The sequence below is a fragment of the Elephantulus edwardii genome, unplaced genomic scaffold (genome assembly GCF_000299155.1).
Source record: "Elephantulus edwardii isolate Elephantulus edwardi_28Jun2011 unplaced genomic scaffold, EleEdw1.0 scaffold00026, whole genome shotgun sequence".
NCBI classification, from domain to species: Eukaryota; Metazoa; Chordata; class Mammalia; order Macroscelidea; family Macroscelididae; genus Elephantulus; species Elephantulus edwardii.
The window spans coordinates 9,334,669-9,356,096 of record NW_006399776.1 but is presented as its reverse complement, the minus strand read 5'-3'; the positions used below and the strand labels follow the sequence as shown (position 1 = coordinate 9,356,096).

Here is a 21,428-nt window from a genome sequence, read left to right as displayed (position 1 = left end):
GGCTCACAAAGATAACTGCAGGCTCATTAAAGCATATCCTTTCAGCATTCTGCACAGTGCTCTGGGTCAAGCAATGCCCAAACTTTCCGATTCTCCTTGTTACTCTGTATTTTACAAAAACCTCTGCCATATATTTCTGCCCTCAATCATCAACAACCTTTAAACATAAACACTCTTGGGAGGTTTTTAGTAGAAGACACTTCTATTCAAGAATGTGGGCAAAATGTAACTTCGGAACTGTTCTCAATATGAGGAGTGAGGGGATTTCAAATTTCTCACAGATGTGTTTCCAACACTACTGTTCATGCTGCTCCTCCCTTCCCATTCTTCTATGCAGAACAGAGACAAAGCAGTACTTACATCCACCATCCTCTGGACATGTTTGCTTATGGTCTTTGGATCAGGTTTGGGGGATACTCCTGAGGCCCAGTCAACTACTACAGGTGGTTTTGAAGGTGTTAGTGGCTAAAATGCAACAGAGAAATCCTCATGACTGTCCTGCAGTTTATAAGCTACAGCTACAGCCTTTCCCATTATCTGACAGTTGTGTCTACAGTCACTTCCCCCTTTGTACAGCCCTAAGCAGAAGAGAGAAATGACATCTGTAACAACAGTCACCAGTACATGTATTGTGTTTTCTAGTTTATACATACTTTATCTCCATCTATATTCAGTGAATTTACAAGTTCTCAATTTGCCAAAGTTTCAAGTCTTTTGCCATTAAACCTTTTGTTAAAGCTGTCAACAAAAAGTGGATTATTTAAATTGCCTGTCTGTTCTATTAACTTTTTAGTAGAGATGTCAATGGTGAGGAACATAGCTAAGAAGTAGGAAGACACAAGAAAAGGGGGAAAATATCAAAGTATGTACAGGCTAAGATGAAAACAAAAATTTAAATTTATGAGGGTTAGCCCAAATTTAAGTATTTTCCCAAAATGAGAAAAAGTGCATTTCCTCATTAAATGCCCTCTTGTAGTACCCTGGAAAAGGACTTACCAAAAATTTTTCCAGTGAACATTTTCCCCTATTATAGGACGCTAGAACTTGATCTTTCTGTATAGGGACAATGAAATTTAGCCATCTGGATAGGTGGTGGCTGTGTGCTGTCAAGTCAGGACAGACTCATAGCTAACCCTCTTCAGAGGCAGTAAATCATATGAGTAAGGTAAGTTGTGGTGGCCTAGTGTCAAGAGGCTGTGCTGCAATTCCAAAGACACATGGTTCAAGGCCACTAGCTGCTCCACAGGAGGATGGGGAGTCTCCTCCATGAAAACTTACCGGAGGGTCAGCTATGGGTCGGTTCTGACTCTACGGTACACAACAAGAAGAACAGGTAAGCTAAGAGCTTTTTGTTTGTTTGTTTTAAAAATATGATTTAAAAAAATAATTTTAATGAGCATTTACAGAGATTTTGGATTTCCATTCATTCACTGCCGCACTTCTCTCCCTGCCCAGCCCTCCCTCCCCTGCCAGTTCACTCCTCTCTTTCCAAAGTAAAAGAAACACTCCTTCCCTGGTACACAATCCCCCTGCACCCCTCCCACCGCCCCAAGTACATTCCACTATGCAACCTTAATTGTGGACTCTTGTGATAACCATAATACCCTATTATACATTGCTTTTAAATTATTCACTCCCTCATCTGTTTCAGTGCAGTATACACAACCTATCCAGTTTCTCTCAGTCTTACCCCAACCCTGATATCAGTCCCATTTTACAACAGTGGCACCATGCAATATTTGTCCTTTTGTGACTGAGATATTTCACTCAGCATAATGTCCTCCAGGCTCACCCATTTTGAATAATATTGCATGAGTTCCTTGTTTTTCAATGCAGTGTAGTATTCCATTGTGTGAATAATTATTTTTTTTTTTTTAAAAAGGAATGATTAGCTCTTCCCTGAGTATCATTCACTTTTAGGTAAGGAAGCTTTCTAAGAGCCCTGTATGGACTATCTCATCTCTTCCTCAGAAAAAGAAAAAGCAATACAAAGTTCATTGTTACCGAGTCAGAACTGACTCAGCTGACCCTCCAGCAAGCTATCAGAAGATGGAAATTGCAGAATAGGAGCAATTTCACCCTTGGAGCTGCTGGCGGATTTGACCTCTCAAAGAGGTTCCACTTGTAGGTTATTTGGGCAACTCTCTACCCACTGTGCCACCAGGGCCCCTTGTCCTTCAGAAGAAGATGGAAATGATTCCCTCTGTCTGGAGAAGCTACTACCACATGCAGCACTAGGACTGTGCACTATTTTGATGACCTCTCAAGCACAAGGAACCAGCACACTGATATTCTTACCCTGATAAAAACAAGATAATTGGATTTTTCTGCCTGCTAAGCAGGAAATCTGCAATTTAGCTTCTGTCTAGTAAGCATATTTCTTTGATCTTTACCAACAACAAATCACAGAAGAGAAACATGCAGACACTTTTTAATTAATATGAGGGAATATAATTCCAACTCAATACAAAGCTCTAGTTCATAAAGCATTGTTGACGGCTTCTACCTCTTATCATCCTAACACAACTATGTAGTTATTTTGTCATATGCATGTTGCTGTTACCTGCTGTTGAGTCAAAACCAACTCGTACCTGACCCTCCAGCGGGTTACCAGAGGTTGCAAATGGCATGAGAGAATCCTCATCTTTCTCCTGTGGAGCAGCTAGGGGATATAAACCACCTGATTTTAAGTTGGCAGCACAGCTTGCACCCACTAGGGCCTGAGAGCACCCCATCTCTCATTGTGTACATTCGAGTTGGAATTGGCTCATAGTTGACCCTCCAGCAGGTTTTCAGAAGCAGCTAATTGCACTGGAGGATACTGCCCATCTTTCTTCCATAGAGCTGCTGGTTGATTCGAATCACATACCTTTGGATTGGCAGTGAAATTACTTACCACTAAACCACCAGAGCTCTCAATTGCAATTAGTTGTATATGTTCTGAACTAGATAATAAGCCCTTTATGGAGTTTCCTCAGTGTCTAGCACAAATTTGGATGCAGTAGAAACATGTTATATTTCCTGGTTTGATCTAAAAAGGCTGTTCCTTCAGGTAAATGAACTCAGTGATCTGTATAAAAAGCACCTGTTTACACACAAGAGTTTTTCCACAAAAAACTCACTGGGGCTTTGTGGTTCCTTGGCTCCCGGGCATACGAAAGCTCATAGATTTCATCTTCAGTGTAGTAGAGATCCAGAGATAACTGCAGATCAAAGCAGAACCAAGTTAATAGTTGGCCTTTCCCAGGACGGAATGTTTCCATTTTGGTTCCTCTCCAGTGCTTTCACTCTTTGGGGCTTGTGGTAGTTTGCTTTAAATTCAGGAGGGTGTACCACCTATTATTTCAGGAGGGCAAGTATTCGTTTTCCTTTTTTTTTTTCTTTAAATTTTTTCAATTGGTTCTTTAAAAGGGGAATATCAGGGCCTGAGGCCTGAGGTAGCTGGCTTACACACATTCACAAAAGTGGCTGTTGGTGGGATGATTGTAAGGGAGCAACTCCCTCACATAAAATAAATTAATGAAATACAATGCAAATGAAGGACAGTATGATGCACAGTGTACATGCATGAAGTACAATGTATATGAGTGGTAAAAATGTTGTTATGTGCCGTCGAGTCGCCTGCAACTCATAGCGACCCTATGTACAACAGCCCTAAACTCTGGTCTGTCCTGTGCCAATCGCACTGTCTCCAACACTTCCATCCCAATTACCCCAGTCACTGAATCAATCCACCTCATAGAGGGCCTTCCTCTCCTGCGCTGTCCCCCCACCCTCCCAAGCATGATGTCCCTCTCCAAGGACCGGCCTCTCCTCACAACATGTCCAAAGTATGTTAGACGGAGCCTCAGAATCCTTGCCTCCAAGGAGCCACCCGGTTTAACCCTTTCCAGGACAAATCTGTTTGTTTTCCTAGCAGTCCATGGTATTCTCAATACTCTTCTCCAGCACCACATCTCAAAGGAATCAATTCTCCTTCTATCCTCCCTGGTCATTGTCCAACTCTCTAATGCATAACAAGTGATTGCGAAGACCATGGCCTGTATCAGATGCACCTTAGTCTCCAGAGAGACACCATTGCTCTTCAGTACTTTGGAGAGGTCCAAAAATAATAGTAAGGGAAAAAAATCCCAAAAGTTTGGAGACATCCCAAGATGCTCTCTTTTCAATTATGATTTTAGTTGTAAACATCTAGTATAGTATTAAAGAACCTTGTGCAAGATGCACCGTACTTCACTGTTTTCTCCGCTAGCAGATAGATCTGAAAGAATAGTTTTGCATGACCTGTTTAAAACTGCAACTAGTAATACAGCCAGTTTAGATGCCAACTGGTAACATTAAGGGATATTAAGAGTTAAGTTTCAAATGCCTCTGAACTTGTAAATTTTACGAGAAGCTAGGCTTTAGAAATAATCTGGTTCTTTTAAAGGAAATGAGAAAGATCCAGTGGGGACTTGAAAGACAGGTTATGGTGGGTATAGTCCAGTGGTGATTAATTTTATAAAATACAATGTATGGGAATGAGTTTATGAAATATAATGCCAAGAAAGAAAATGGGGGGGGGAATCTGCATTATAAGTAAATAAATTTTAAAAAGAAATAAGCTAGTTCTTAAACTAGAATCTATGATGAACCTTTAGGAGGTTCTAAACTCTTTGAAATTTCATACAGATTTTTAAGTACAGTTTCTATTTTTCCTGAGGAGAGCTCACAGTTTCATGACAAGATTCATGATCCAAAAAAAGTTAAAATGCACTGTATCTTTTTACAGAGAATACATTCTGAGGTAGAACCTTGCCTACAACATGTGGCTAATTCGTTTTTAAACCATTTTTAAAAATGAGGATTAAACAGGCCAATATGTGGGGAGATGCACAGAGGGGGCCTGCCATGCAGAAAGTGCTCAGCTCGGCAGTGTGAGCCTCACCGTCAGCAGGTGCACCAAGTCCTTATTGGCCTCCAAGGGGGGTGCGACTTCTTGCAGCTGAACCAGTTCACTGATGTGATTGTAAAGGGCCAGCAACTTGTGGACGTTCACCTTCCCATCTTCCAGGTAGTCAGGCATGGCTTCATACAGGGAGATGAGGTCCTTGAGGTGCACCCCCAAGATGGGGATCTTGAAATGGGTGCACTCCCCATAGGCTCTCCGATAGTTGTCATAGTTTCTGCAGGAGGACAGCAGCTCAGTCATCTCACCCAGGACCTACAGAGGCAGAAGAACAGGACCAGTCACAGGCTGCTCTGGGAAGGGGATGGCTACCTGAGTCCTTTCACCTGCGACCATGATTTCACTCCATCCCTAAAACTTTGTGAAGAATATGATTCATGTTAAAGGTACAGATTATGACTCTAAAACGTAAAACTTAAGCTTACTTTAAAAATCCCAGCATATATTATAAGCAGAAGGTATACTTTCCTTGAGTCTATGCCATATAACAAGGTCTTATCATTTTTATATGAAAGTATATTTCTTTTTAAAAAAATTAGTATAAGCACTTGTAAATTTTTTTTCAAATTTTTATAAAAATATACAGTGAGAAGTCAATGGTCCAAACTCTTGTCTCCAAGCCTTGCAGGTCCTGTCCCTACTGTCTTGTGAACACTTTCAGAGACATTGTATTGCATGTTTTCTATAACATGGTTTGAGGGAATGCCGTTTGTGTTGGGGACACAAGGAGACACATGTTATGACACTACAGTGGTCTGCTGCATGTTCTCCTCTAGGGGGCACTTTGAGGGCCTTATGTCTAGCAAGTAGGCGACATACACAGATTGAAATCCTACAAAGCCTGAGTAGACTAGACCAGTTTTCAGCAAAGCAAATGAAAGAAGTTGAGGCAAAAGTACCAGGGAGCTCTACCTTGGCTTTGGAAGTGCATGGCTGTTCCTAGCACAGAAATGAAGCAGCCACATCTGCTGTTCCTTTCAAACCTGGTTCAAACCAGCAGGCAGTTCAAAGAACACCATGCTGCACATTTGATGTTAGCTTTCTCAGAAGCAAAGCTGTGAAAGACTATAACTTTCATACACTGGGCCTGGAAGTCTTTGAATGTAATTGTGGCTTGAAGAATTTCCATTTCCCCACAATCGAGAACTGGAGTCTTAGAGCAGCCTTTTGCAAGCATCTGAGGATAGCAGGAGAGTCTCCTCCTTAGGCATCTCTAGCCAAGAGCACAGCCCTGTGTGAAGTCCAGAGTAAGCAAACTGTCTAGTCCGTGACTAACTGCCTTGAAGGAATATTCATCTTTGTGACCATTTTCTTCTGTCACTTCTAAGTTTTGGGAATTTTTTAAAAAGAGTTTTAGCCTGGTCTCAGGTAAACTTTAGGAAATTAAAAGATATCTAAAGATTCCCCTTTTGACCAAAACTATTGGGAAGAGGAGGGTTGGGTAGCATCATCACCAGAGGCCTACAGGGAGGACAAATAAGAGACTCCCCAGAGGGAAGCTGAACACCTGAGGGAAAGGGACAGGGCTTATGAGGCTCAGCATCTTCCTAGGAGGGTGTTCTCTGTGCCATCGCAGAGGACTGGCATTTCAGTATGTTAATGGAGTGCCCGCGGTCCTCTTCTGTGTCATGAAAACACCTGCTGAGCTGTCCTGACTAATCTACACCATATACATATGTAATTATGTTTTTAATATGTCACGGTGATTTACACTTATAGTAAGCTGTGCCATAAAGAAAAGGTTAAATGACATTCTGGAAAGTGCTGAAGACATTTAAGAAAAATGGTCCTCAATAAAACTTTGTATGTTACAAAATGGCATCTTACAGAGCTCAACTCCAAACATATGATAAAATTTAGCTATTCAGAATTTCATTCTTCAAGGATTCCAGACATCACTATACAACTATCACTCAACATGCAAACTGAACGATTATCAACTCAATGATTTCATCTGTGAAAATGTTTTGAGCAGGGAGCTGGGGTAAGGCAGCTAGTGTTAAAAGATGGTGACTCTAGTTCAATAGCATATACACCAGAGAAAACGGCACACAAACATTACTTCAGCCAACGCAGTGAGACCAGGTTCAGTAACATGCCCTGATCACAGTTACTCTCAATCTGACTTCCCCATCCTGCACCTTTCCCTCCCTGGTTTGTTTGGTTGACAAGGGGTGGGAAGGTTTGGAAGTGCTCTCCAGGTTGCTTCTTGAGGAGAAAACATCCACAAAAGTCCTGGGAATGGAGCGGCCAAGACCCACAGAGAAAACACTGACCTTATTGATTTCGTGTGGGACATGCGAACTTGTCTCCTTAAGCCGGGAGATTGAACTGTGACACAGCCCACCTATGACAGCCATCAGTGTGTTGAAGTTCTGTAGTTGGTGGAGTTTCTGTGAAATGGAAGACAGAGGACAAAGAGCCATTGTATTTCCAGTCACCTGGGAGGGAAGAAGCTGAGGGCCAAGATGAGCAATGAGGTGTTGTAATTTCCTGTCCCGTTCTCCCCTCAGCTTACTCGCAGGCAAGTGGGTCCTAACTTTATCAAGGTCCCACATGCCACACAATCTTTTGTGCAGCAACTGGTTTGTTGACTACTGTCTAAATCAAGCAGCCTTTTTTTTCCTTTTGGAGCAGATTTGCCCAATGTACTTTATTTTTAAATTTATTCTTATATTGTATTGGTTTACATACAAAATTCTTATACCTTGTGTTTCATTCATATACATCACGTTTCACACATTCCTTCATTCACATTGTGTTTCATACAATTGTTCCCATACATGATGTTTTATAAAATCTATCTCCATCAAGCTAGGCCCACTACTGCCCATTTTTTTCAGGTCCCCACTGGATCTTTCCTCATTCCTTCACTCCCTCCCTCCACCTACCCCGTGATGCGACCCCACTCCCCATCTTCAGATCCCCTGTCGCATTCTAGATCCTATACACATCCTGCTAGCCATCTTCCTGTTTTGACAATAATGATCTTATGCAGTCATTTTCCTTACAAGGCTGAGGGCGTTCACTCTTCATAATACTCTCCACTCTCTCCAATGTCATATAGTAAATTAACCATTCTTAAAAATCATCCAAAGTACTTAGTTAACAGATTTCTGGTCCCAAACCTAAACATTCTGGTTCTCTGGATCTGGGGTTGGCCTTAAGGATCTGCACTCTTAGCATATGACTGCACTTTTAGATAAGACCTTAAAGGTGATCCATGCTCTGGAAAACTTTGAGAAACACTAGTTGGTCTGTGCTATATCAGGCTGGTAAATATACAACTATATGCAGCCATTGCCCTAAGTTACTCAGACTGGCATTATGGAGGGCAAGAACTGTCAGTCATGTGTGTAAGACAGCATCTGGGATAGAGAAGCCAGTCTGTCTGAGGCTATGCAAATATGAGATAATAGTATCTGTCCCTCTTATCCAACATTAAATCCAGCGATTTATCATGGTTTGAGCTTAGAAATGTAAGACAATCCAGGCTTCTCCAGACAAAGGAAGGCTTGGCATTGTGTTTTTCTTTGTCATTAGTATGGACCAGATGAGGAGAAACCAATGTAGGCTGGTAAGCATCTTTCTAAAAAGGTTGACGATTTAGCTATGCCTGAAACTTACTCCTGGCCCCTGAGGTGGCCTATATAGCTCTCTCCATGTTGCCCTGAATGGGGAATGGCAAAATCACCGTGTCTTAATCTGAGCAAAGTCGAAGGCATTTTCATACCATAGTGAAAAGCGCTTCTTTCTAATTTATTTTATACTGGTTTATATACAAAGTTCATAAAGTAAGAATAGACTAGGAGAGGAAAGAGAAGGGGGAAGAATATACTGTTAAGCCCGGGTCAGAAGTCTTCCTCCAGCCACTTACCTGAGCTACCTGGATGAACTTGATAAAGACTTCTGCTCGGAGCTGTGGGGTCGGGCGACTGAGGACCATGAGCTGCACCCACTGAGAGATGCCATTGCACAAGGCAATGGACCGCTCCATCGTGGGGTTCTCCTTCACGCAGCTGTTCACGAGGTAATTTTGATAATCGGAGAACTGGGGGGAGAAAAACCCAAAATCATCAGGACTGCTGCTCCGGTGTCAGGACTACTGCTCTGGTGTTCAGTCTTTATTTGTCTACCACAACATGGTCTCTGTGCCAAAAGCCATTAAGCACAGGTGGATGTATACACATACTAACTCATTTCTATCAAGTCAGAACTGACTCATCACAGACCTGCTAGCAGGTTTTCCTGAGTCTGTAAACCACAGAGGAGACAACTGCCTATCTTTCTCCTGCAAAGTTGCCGGTGGATTCAAACTGGTGGCACGGTATGGCCTTTGGGTTCGCAGCATAACTCCCTATGGACTCAGCCCCCAGAGCTCCTCAATTAATAAAAATTATACTTGATATACTTGTTGTTGTGTACCATTGAGTCAGAACTGACTCACAGCTGACCCTCCGGCGTGTTGTCAGAGGCAGTTCATCTCAGGAGATTGCCCATCCTCCCCCCATGGAGAAGCTGGTGAGTGGCCTTGAACCATGTGCACCTTCGGCATTGTAGTGTAACTTCTTGCCTCTAGGCTATAAGAGCTCCCCCTTCAAAATTCTAAAGTATACAACACAGAAGAAATACTGATTCCCGGTCTGAAATTCAGAGAAAAAATGGTTCTCTTCACAAAAATATTTACTATTTCTCATTTTCTCTCTCAGTTGTTACTTTCCTCTCCCCTCTCTCAGCTCTATTTATACATTTTTAAAAAGGAGATAATAAAAATGTGCTCCGTCTGTAACCTCTGAGACCATGACCCTTAGTAACCCATTGGACCTAGAAGTAAAATCACCCCTATGGCTCAATAATGTAGTCAAACAACAGATGACTGTAAGGAGAGAAATATTATCAGGGGAGTGCTCATTCCTGGATCAACCAACCAAACACAATCAAAAAGACTGTCATTGCCAGGGTGAAAGCTCAGAAGGCAAGAAAGGTAAGACAGAAGGACAAACGAAAACAGAAATTACAAGGAAGGAGTGAGAAGAGTGCTGTTCCAATGTGGGGACTGTAATGAATGCCGTAATATGCAATCTGTACTAGTGACTGAATGGAAGACTAGTTGCTCTGTAAACATTCACTCAAAGCACAATTCACAACAAACAAACAAACAAACAGTGTTCTATCTAGAACACAGAATTATGATTAGGATCAAAAATGATACTATGTAATAGCACTTTCACTTTACAGGTGCTCCGTAAATGTGAGTGGCATTAGTGGGAAAATTACTGCCCTTGGGCTAAAAATGCCTGTTTGGATTTCCTTTTTCTACTAGCATCCTGATTAGAGGTTAAGTGGGATGGAAACTTGCTAAATTTTTGATGGCCACAGCTCTCAAGCACACCTGTGGCACTGACTGATTGACAATTAAAAAAAAAAAACAAACCATATGAGAAGCTGAAAATGTCTGGAAGATCCAGTCTAAACAATGACTGTGTGGGTGATATCCTGCCCCAAAGAAGCCTTCTGCGCAGCCACACTACCAACGAGGGGGGGGGCTCTGCACTTATCCAGCACGGCTGCAGGAATCCTCAGGACGTCCCAAAGGGAATGTCACTGCTCGGCTTCTGAGATCCACCCTTTGAAATCAGGTAAGTCTATGTAACATAGTTTAGCCAATTAACTGCAAGTGGAAATGGTATCATTTTGATTGAAAGCCAGTGAGTGATGTGCCAGGTGCAGAGATGGGAAGCTCATGTCTGGTGGGACCATCATCTGGGACCCTGAGTGGTTTTGGTCAATAGAGCCTTCTGCTAACATTATACACGTTAGATACGTAGTGTGAGGAAGAAAGAACTTGTTTTGTTAAGCCACCAAGATTGGGCTGAGAAGGGGTTGTTACAGCAGTACAGTGCAGTCATGCCTGATTAGTGAAAAGTCATCATCTAAACAGAACAGTTGCAAATTAACGGATTTTCATTTACTGTGCTACAGCTGCTGAAGGGTGAAAAGATATGCGTAGGCTCAAAACCACTCTTTAAGAGAGGCATATAAAGCAAACGTCTTTGGAGTAAAAAAAAGTTCCCATGACTCATTCCAATGAATACATTATATATATATATATCTCCCACTATAAAAATAACACTGAACACACTTGATTTTTAAAAGAATTATCCTGTCATCTCACTGACCCCTGCACAGAATAGCAGGCCTAAAACTAGCCTTACAAAGCCCTGTTTGCAAGGATGGCCCTTAATAAGCATTTGAGAGACTTAGATTTTGGCATTGTTCCCACCTTTCTCTAACTGCTAGGAGTTCTATACAGTTTATGCAAACAATAGTGTTTGTGTTAAACTTCTGCTTTCCTTCTGGGAGTGTGAGATTTTGGTACAGGCTAGGCAGAGGGTACCTACAGGACCAGTCCTCATTAAAATGCTGGCACACTGCATCTCTGGCGAGCTTCACTGGCAGACAGCACTGCATCTGTTTCTGCAACGTGATGCTGGAGGAGGAAAGGGCATCCTGTGTTACTTCAGGAACCCTAGTTACACAGTGGATTAAGGATTGGGCTGCTAATGGAAAGGGTGGTAGTTCAAATTTATGGGCTGCCTGTAGGGAAACAAAGATGAGGCAATCTGCTTCTGGAAAGATCTTCCACTCAGGAAAACCTGGGGTGCAGGTCTGCTCTGTTCTACACGGCTGTTGTTAAGTCAGAGTTGACTCAGTGGCAGTGGGTTTACTGGTTTTGGTTTTTTGGTGACTCCATCAAGACAGGACTCTTGGAAGCTTGCACCTGGCTTTTTCTCTGTAATTTGCCCCTGGGCCTCTTCTCTGTGCAGCTTTAGTTTGCATCCTCCACTGTAATGAACCCATGAACCATCCCAGTTAAGCACTAAACCTATAGAGGCAATCTTGGGATGTTCAACCTTCCTTCTACATTGACGTGCTATAAAAACAGAGAATATAAAACACCTCTAAATTCATTGCAGAGATTACTTTCCAAATCCATGCTGAAGGGAAAACCATTGCTAGTGAAATCTGGTTGGAACTGTGTTGTTGTTGTGTGCCATTGAGTCAGAACTGATCCATAGCTGACTCTCCATCCAGCTTTCAGAGGCTGTAAATCTCACAGGAGGAGTCTTCCCATCTTTCTCCTACAGAGCAGCTGGGGGATTCGGACCATATGCCTTTGGGAGGCAGTGCAGCTTCTTAATACTAGGCCGCCAGAGCTCCCTTAGAACTGTGAAGGGGGGCAGAGAGAACACCTCAGTTTTCTTTGGTGAAAGGACTATGCCATTTAGAGGTGAAGACTCAGACTTCTGTTTCCCTCTGCAAAGAAGACACTATCTCAACCCCGTGAGCACTGCTCATTTTCTGTATATTCCTCTCTGATTCTTCACTTCTGCCTCTACTGAGGTGATGTCCTGCCCGCCTGACAGCTGTGACTTCCAATATGACTGACAGCTCTTTTCTGTGCCTGTCAGCTCTGAACGGTGTGCCCCATGATGAGGGAGGAACTTCCAAGTGACAATTGCCCAGGTTGTGAGGTGCTGTCGAGTTGAGCACGACTCCTAGGGACCCTATGAACAACGTTTCTGAGCCCTATCTGATCTGTACTATCCTCACAATCTCTGACACACTTGGGCCCTCTGCTGCAGTCACTGTGTCAATCCATCAGGTTGAGAGTCTTCTTTTTTGCCTTTACCTTTCCAAGCATGATGATTCTTTCTAAGGAAGAAGCTCTCCTAACAACATGACCAAAGTATGTGAGATGAAGTTTGTCATTATTGTCTTCAAGGACACTCTGGATGTATTTTCTCCAAGACATCTATTTGTTGTTTTGGTTTGGTTATTTTGACAGTCAATGAGGACCCACCAAACAGGAGCCTGAGCTCTGTCTGAAGGGATTGCGTGGGGTGGGTGGGTGGGGGGCAAGTCATGAAGATTATCACTTGGAGTCTTATTATTGAATGGCAGGTGGGAGTTCCTGGGTGACCAGCAAACACTTGTGTGAAAACAGGAGGTGTGAGAGAAAAGATGAAATAAGCTCTTTAATCCTGTCTGTGGGTTTCTTTCTAGACAGAAGTGGACTCCATAAAAAGGCACCGAGGGACTGACATAAAATAGTGACATGAAAAATAAAACCAAACAAAAAGCCCAACAGTGACCTGCCTACAGTCCCAGCCTAAGCTCTGACCTGAATAAGCAGTGTGACCTTGTTCAGCCATCTCTCCATCCTCCCTCTCCTCACTCAGGGGACTAGATCATCCTAAGAAACATCCAGAACAAGGCCACCTCTAGTTTTATGGGGAAATTTAAGGTTTTAGCTGCTGGTAGGGATGAGGATGGCTGAGAGGAGAGTAAGGGTGTTACTTTTTCCAGAAACTGTATCAGCCATTGAGGGTCATCTGACAGGTTAGGTTTTCTTGTATGCAATCAGTGTTGTTTAATATCAAATATGGAGTTTTAAAGATTTCAATGAAGAAAGGATGCACTTGTATACTCTTTCTGTTGCTGATGACAAACCGAAATCTTTTCTACCAGTTATTTTGGCTCTGCCTACTTACCACATTTAACAAGGTCTGAGTCAATGCAGTTTATCGCTAGAATCATGTATGGCTGCTGGACTATGTCAGCACTACTTCAGGCACTGAAGTGTATTCTGTGCTAAACAGGAGTCTCTACTTCACTTTTGGGATGTCCTGGAGTCATTCAAAGCTCAGCCAAGAATGAACTCAAGCTTTTAAGAGGGCAAATCCTCAATTGTTTGTTGTTTGCTAGTTTGTTTTCTGGAAGAAGGTTTTCTTTTTAATTTCTAGGAATCTAATGAATATTACAGGTTTGGAAGCAGGAGTGGCATCCACTTCCTAAGCAACATGCCTCTGGAAACTATGAACCTTGAGAAATGACAATAGTTTTAGAAAGGCTTCATGTCTTTTGTTCATAGGGTCACTATCAATTGTGCTTGACTCGACAGCAATCAACACCCACAACAACGATTATCAGAGATAAAGGTAGTATGTGTGTGTAGCTGTACACACTGTGTGTATACAAGCATGCTGTGTACAGGGAGCTATGTGTGCTGAGAGTGCTGTGACCTGACTGAAGGGTGGGACAGACATGGAGGATAGGGGATAGGAAAAGTACAACAGAAGCAACCAAAGAAATTCCGAGGGCACAGACAGGCTAGATTCAAGCAGTGTGCTGAGTAAGGCCCTTGGCATCGAGGAGGCCTCTAGGGTGAAGAAGTCATGGGCTATTTAATAAAACATCAACTCCCAGGGAAGGGTTTTCCTAGCCCCTGGGTACTTACGGATATCCTTCGGAAGGACTTGAACTCAAGATAGGTAAGGTGCTCTGACAGCTCTTCTGGTTCCAGGTGGTCAAAAAGAAGGGAGACTTTCCGTTTCTTGCTGGTATTTGATTTTATCCTTTGAGTAAGCTTTCTGGACCAGTCCCGGGCATTGCTTTTGTGGATAAACATGAAAGAGAGAAAGAAAAAAAAAATCAACCAAAAATTGCTTTTTACAAGTAAATCCATTAACACTTCCCACAAGAATATATAAAGCACTATTACTTTACTTCCGCTGGTTAAAAGAATGCATTAACAGTTTCTCCAAATTGATTTTTTTTTAATATGACAGCAACCAGGAAGCCTGGCTGGTTTTCAGTGATCCTCCCAAGCGTGCATGGGGAACAGGGTGGAATGAGTTTACTTTAAGGTTATGGGAAGAACAGAGTCCCAGGCATGGACTACAGCTTCCTCGGCTTTGTCTAACATCTGGCAGCTGCTCTCTCTAGGCCTCCTTTGCACAGTGACTCCTGTGGGGGTGTTGGGAACTTGCTATCTGGCTGGAAATTGCAAGGTCGTGGAGCAGAGAAGTAGCCTCTTGGTTTTGCTTAAATTCAGTGTTTTGCTGCAGGGGATCACATGTGGGGCCATGCTGTCACTCTGGACATGGCTGTGGAATTATTCTTCAATGTCCCTATTTACAAGAGTGACCAATGAACCCAAAAGCTAACGCTAGTGTACTCTCCATATTTTATCACAATAAGCCTCTGTGTTTCTTAGTTTGTTGCCTATAAAAGCAGTCGCTGAGTTAGGAACAGAGGTCTATTCCTTAAAGGGCCTCATTAAGCCTTTAAAGATGGAATTGCATTTTCCTTTTTCTTGTTCTTAAAGCTGTTTTAAGCAATGGAAGATATTTTGAATGAAGAAAAACCAATTATTAAGGTACTATTAATTTTTATGCCATTGTTGCTGTGTATAGTCGAGTCAGAACAGGTCCACAGCCAACCTTCCAGTGGGTTTTCAGAGGAGAATTCCTGTCTTTCCCATGAAGCAGCTGGTGGATTAGAACAGCATACCACTGCATTGGCAGCACAATTCCTTACCACCAAGCCACCAAAGCTCCCTATTAGTGAGACACATACGTCCTGACAGATGGCTAGTGCTGGAGTTAGTGGAATGAAGCCTGGTTCTTCGGAGTCACACATTTATACAGGGTGCCACCAGGTGGCAGCACACACTAAAAGTGGGACAAATGCATCCCACTAAACTCCAGAGATGAAAATGTAGATGGGTCCTCTATGTGCCACAGGTCATGATAAAATTTAGTCTAATTTGTAGGTAAACTAGAACAACATAGAGCTCTTATTTAGCCTTAATTTCATGCAAGAAAAAGATTAAAGCCTTGTTAACATTTTAAAAGTTGCCTGGGCAAGTAAGATTAACTGTGCTGGAGAATCGGTTGTAAGCAGGACTTGGTTCAGTTATTTCAAAGTGAGGTCATATTTATATAATTTTAAAGGGCATGTAGACGTTGTCCATACATCAGACATCTGTAACCTGGGAGCTCAAATGTAATAAGAAAGCAGAGGAACTACCCAGTTTTGAGACCCAGAAGGTGCAGATCTGTGCTTCTCAGATTGGCATTATTTCTTACTAAGAGAGTTCTCTGGTCAGATGAGTTTGGAAAGTGTTACAAAGCCTGTAGCCCCGCTGGGCAAGGAGATTATTACAGATTCCGAGGTTCACTGCCAAAGGAAAGTTTACCTCATATTTCACAAATATATCTGGTCAGGCAATATCCTAATGTTTAAAGAATGCACTGTAGAACATATAGGTAGAAGGAAACCACAGCGGGGCACATTGTGAGGAGGAGGTCTGGGTGTGAGAAGAGCCTGGAGCTCTATCTAGATTTTCCAACTTTAAAGGAAGAAATTGTTACTCTGAAAAAAATGTCCTTAATATTATAAAATTGTAATCAGAGAAGTACAGAAAATACAAACTGATAAATGGATTCATTTGGGCCATGGGATGCGATTTTGGAGTCATTTCTATGTGGTCATGGTAAGCAAGCAGTTGTGAGTCCAGGCTCTGCCCTGTCACTTCCTTAACGAGCTGTGCAACCCACACCAGGCACAACTTTGCTGAACCAGTTTCCCAATCAGAACTAATCAGGATACAGAGTTAAATAAAGCACCTAAAATGTGAAAACATTGGCATTCAATGATTTCACTTCCTTCCCCCAAATAAAAGTATACGTTTTGCCAGAGAGGGTTTGCCAATCTCATAAATAAGAAATCCAATGAATACTCTAAACTAGCCTTAAAATCCTGCTCAGCTCTGGAAATTAAGTGGTTTTTGTAGGTATTCTCAAATGGAACAGACCCTGCACTTATATCTGTTTCATCAGTCCCACCCAGCCTTGGTTCCAATTTCAAGGACGGCTCCTGCTATTAGCTGCTAACATGTGAGTCCTGTCACCTTGCTTTCAGTTTCTAGTGATCTTGATAATGTTCAGCCAACATACTGCTAGCAGACTTCCTTTCACTGGGACTAGATTTTTCTGCTCATGACTGTTCGTCACCTCCAGCTCTCTCACTGGGGTGCTGCTCTGCTTTTCCCTTTGGTTAAGCACGTGGAGTGGTAAAGCGGCAGGCAGGCAGGCAGAGTGGGAGCAGGAGGCCTGGCTGAAGCAGGATCACAGAAGGGAGGTGGTTTCAAAGGTTAGTCAAAACCTTGACACTCACATTTGAGTTGTGTCAATTAGGCGGCAGTGTAACTCCTCACCATTAGCTTTCACCAGCTCCTGAAACTCCTCCATCATGTTGGTCAAGCTGGCATCCATTTTAAACATGATCCAGAATTCTGTTATCCAGTACCTACAAAGGAGGGATTAAGACAACAAACACACAAAAAACACAATCCAAAATCAAACACAAAGAAAGTCAGTCTGGTGGCTCCTATCAGGAATCTGTTGCCCTTGAAGAGGACTCTGATGTAGATTTCTTTTCTTTCCTTGAAGGGCTGGGGTGGGGGCACAGAGGCACGAAACCACTCACTGGCCAACTGCTGCCACCACATTCAAAGTGTTTGCTAAGATAATAGGCATGATAACCAAAGGAGGCAGGACAAAGGGTTAGGCACAACCCAAATGCAGGCAAACCAAGTGTCTAAAAGTGACGCAAGGTATTTGCAAATTACATTTTACACAGTATCATATATTTTATCAAACAACACAAAACTTTATATGTGATTTGACTTCAACTCTTAAGAAAAAAAAACCCATAAAAAAACATCAACCCAATATTAAAGAAAATACATATATCAACATCTTACCACTGGTTTCCTTTAGGTCAGATTATGACTATTTCATATTATAATTATATTCGTTAATGTATTTTAAAAATGTTCTATAATGAGCTATATGCTTACTTACGGTTATAAACATATAACAACCACCACAAAGAGATATCTCAGTATCACTTCTGTTGTTTGATATAAAAGTGTAATAAGACTAAAGAAAACATTTAGAGGATATATTTAAGCTCAGGCTCATGAGGAAAAAAAAATCCACTCACTGTCTCTGCTAAGTAATTTCTGCTATTGAAGGGCTGCCTTTTCCTATCTGTCCAGAAGTATTCTATGAACTGGGAAGGGGAGAGAAAGGCAAGGGGAACACGGAGGACCTAAGAGGACCTAAGAGTCCTCTGCTTCAGTTTTTCATTCAACAATACTCTGTGGTGGTGCACAGAACGTTACCTTACAAAATAGCAGATCTTCAGGCAAAGCCCTGGCGAATTCTTTGCCAAAGCGTCCTTATAGGTAGAGCTGTGGTTAAGGGAAATGGAAGGCTCTGTTACAGAAACTAAAGAGCTCATCATCTTTGGAACACTTTGAGGAAACGATCCCCTTGTTACACTTTTTTTCAAGGAAAATGTTTTATCTTTCATAGCATAAAAGCAACCTGACGGTTGGCTCTGCAGGGCAGTGACTTTGTATCTAGCACAGGTTGAAACGGGCTATGGAAGGACACTGCAGCAGCTCCCCTGCAGAACTGGAACTAGGACTGCAAAGCTGTGGAAAGGTCTCTTTACAGGTGACCTACAAGAAGCGATGGAGGACTTTCCTGTGCCTAAGACACTGGAAACCCAAATAAGAACAGTTACAAAGCACAGGATTTTACTAATGTTTTTAAAACAAACACAACAAACCCCCATTGCCATCGAGTTAGCTCTGACTTAAGGTGACCCGTATGGGACAGAGTAGAGCCGTGCCCTGTGATTCCCATCTGTCATCTGCACAGCAGCACAGGCCTCCATCTTCCTCCCACAGAGTGACCCATAGGTTCAAACCACTGACCTTTTGATTAGCATCTGATGACTTAACCACTGCACCTTCGGACTTCCACAAAAATGCATCTAGTGATTGATAAAGAATCTGTACAGTAAACTAGAAGTAGAAAGAAGGTGAAGTAGAAGACCCTGACCTGGATCAGATGCTCCTCACATGGCTAGCCCTGGTTCAAACAGATTGTTATGGTAATTGATAACAAGAATGAAAACTGTGATGTATACAGAGCTCAGGAGAATGACCATTTAGTTGTGAGGGCAAGTCAGACAAAACTCTATAAAATCCAGGTGAGCTTTGGTGGCCTAGTGGCAAGAAGCTGCAACTACAGTCTCAGTGGCGCACGGTTCAAATCCACCAGATGCTCTGCTGGAGAAGGAGGAACAATCTCCTCCTGTACCAGTCAGATCTGATTTGATGGTACACACAGAAAAGAATGAAATAAAATAAATTTTAAAAAAAGTTAAAAAAAATCCATTGTCTCTGAGTTGATCTGTAGGGTAGAGTGTCACTGTCCCCTAGTATTTCCAAGGTTGTAACCTTCACAAGGAGCCCTCGTGGTGCAGTGGGTTAAGTTTTAGGCTGCTGATTTGAAGCCTGGGAGGTTGCACTCACTAATCATTCCATGGGAGAAAAATGAAAAAGCCTCTTCCTGTAGCCTTGGAAATTCGGTGGAGTTCTACTCTGTCCTATGGGGTCACTATGACTTGGATTCCACTTGAGTTAATGGTATTGGTGCTTTTATTTTGATAACCCTCCAGCAAGTTATTAGAGGCTGTGAATCGCCTGGGAAGAGATTCCCCATCTTTCTCCCATGGAGCTACTAATGGATTCAAACTAGCCACATTTAGGGTAGCAGCACAACTTCCCATGGACTATGCCACCCGGGCTTTCTTTACAGTTATTAGACCATAGTTTTGAGAACTTAAGGCATTATCCTGCACAACACACAGTCCATATAACCTGATTCTTCAATCAAAGACAGAAGACGGTAGCATCCACCGAGGTTCATCAGTGGATTGGGTTTTGCATATCTTTTGCATATTTTGTTTTGTTTTGCATACCTTTGACTCTAAAGTGCATATTATTTCTTTTATAGTAAAAGCCAGAACCTTTACACAGTGAAAACCTATTAAGAGAGGAAAATGGAAATATTCTCCACTATTTGTTCCCATTCCAAAGAAAGAAAGGTGGTCCGACAGAGTTTGGAAATTATTGAACAATATCATTAATATCACATGCATGCAAGATTCTGCTGAAGATTATCAAAAAATGACTGGAAAACACATCAACAGAGAACTACCAGAAGTGCAGGCTGGATTTAGAAGGGCTCGTGGGACTAGAGATATTGTAGCTAATGTTAGATAGATCTTAGTTGAAAGGAGGGAGTACCAGAGGAACGTCTATCTGTGTTTCATTGATTATGCAAAGGCATTTGACTGTGTGGATCACAACAAACTGTGGCTGACTCTGAGAAGAATGGGAATCCCAGAACATTTGACTGTTCTTATGCGAAACCTATACTTAGACCAGGAGCCAGTCGAACAGAGCAAGGAAACTCTGCATAGTTCAAAATTGGGTAGGGTGTATGCCATGGATGTGTCCTATCTCCATACTTTTTCAACCTGTATGCAGAACAGATTATCCGAAAGGCTGGGCTGTATGAGGAGAAATGTTGTATCAGAATTGGAGGAAGATTCATCAACAATCTGCGTTATGCAGATGACACAATCCTGCTTGCTGAAACTCAGGAGGACCTGAAGTGCTTGCTGCAGAAGGTTAAAGGCTGAAGTTTTCAATATGGATTGAGGCTCAATATCAAGAAAACAAAGATTCTCACCACTGGGCAAATTGGCAGCATCACAATTGATGGTGAAGAAATTGAGATTGTTCACAGCTTTAATTTGCTTGGCTCCAGAGTCAACTCTTGGCACCAGCAGCAGCAAATGAAAAGACATATTGCAATGGGAAAGTCTGCTGTTAGAGACCTCTCCAAAGTACTGAAGAGCAGTGAAGCCAGTCTAGAGACTATGTGTGCCTGATACAGACCATGGTCTTTGCAATCACTTACTATGCATCACAGAGAGCTGGACAATGACTAGGGATGATAGAAGGAGAAGTGATGCCTTTGAGCTGTGGTGGTGGAGTAGAGTATTGAATATACCATGGACTACTAGGAGAACAAACAGGTTCATCCTGGAGAGGGTGAAACCAGGCTGCTCCTGGGAGGCAAGGATTCTGATGCTTCGTCTGACATACTCTGGACATGTTGCAAGGAGCGACCAGTCCTTGAAGAGGGTCGTCATGCTTGGGAGGGTGGAGGGACAGTGCAGGAGAGGAAGACCCTTGATGAGATGTATTGATTCAGTGACTGGGGTAATGGGGGTAGGTGTGTTGGAGACAATAAGATTGGCACAAGATAGTGCAGGGTTTAGGGCTGTTGTACATAGGGTCACTATGAGTTGCAAGCGACTTGATGGCACATAACAACAACAGCAGCAGTAGACAATGAATAAAGAAGACAAAAAAGAATCAATGCCTTTGTCTTGTGTTGGCAAAAAGTACTGAATATCCCGTGGACTGCCAAAAGGCCAAATCTGTCGTTGAGGGAGTGTAGCGAGGGTGCTCCTTGGAGACAGGGATAGTTTAGCTTTGTCTGACATACTTTGGGCATGTGTCAGGAGGAGCTAGTCCATGGTGTGGAGGGGGCATATCATACTAGGGAAAGCCAGTGAAAGAGAGGTAGACCCTCGAGCAGATGGGTTGATGCAGAGACTAACAACGGGCTTGGGCATGCTGGAGATGGGTGATGACAGTCCAGGATAGCATAGGGCTCAGATCTGCTGTTCCCAGTGT

At 42.5% G+C, this 21,428-nt stretch overlaps 1 protein-coding gene across 4 annotated transcripts in view; it reads right to left on the bottom strand.

Moving 5' to 3' along the window:
- The window catches only part of RASGRP1 (RAS guanyl releasing protein 1 (calcium and DAG-regulated)), a 108,791-nt gene that overhangs the window by 9,711 nt on the left and 77,652 nt on the right, over positions 1-21,428 (bottom strand). For 3 of the 4 annotated variants that reach the window (XM_006883034.1, XM_006883035.1, XM_006883033.1), the window contains exons 4-10: positions 17,985-18,047; positions 16,973-17,104; positions 14,250-14,403; positions 8,826-8,999; positions 7,225-7,341; positions 4,928-5,203; positions 3,123-3,203 (exon numbers count right to left, since the gene is read on the bottom strand). In XM_006883034.1, coding sequence (XP_006883096.1) covers positions 3,123-3,203; positions 4,928-5,203; positions 7,225-7,341; positions 8,826-8,999; positions 14,250-14,403; positions 16,973-17,104; positions 17,985-18,047 — 997 coding nt within the window. Of the gene's footprint in view, positions 1-360; positions 466-3,122; positions 3,204-4,927; positions 5,204-7,224; positions 7,342-8,825; positions 9,000-14,249; positions 14,404-16,972; positions 17,105-17,984; positions 18,048-21,428 lie in introns of all 4 variants that reach the window. The other variant, XM_006883032.1, reaches the window with a different exon arrangement.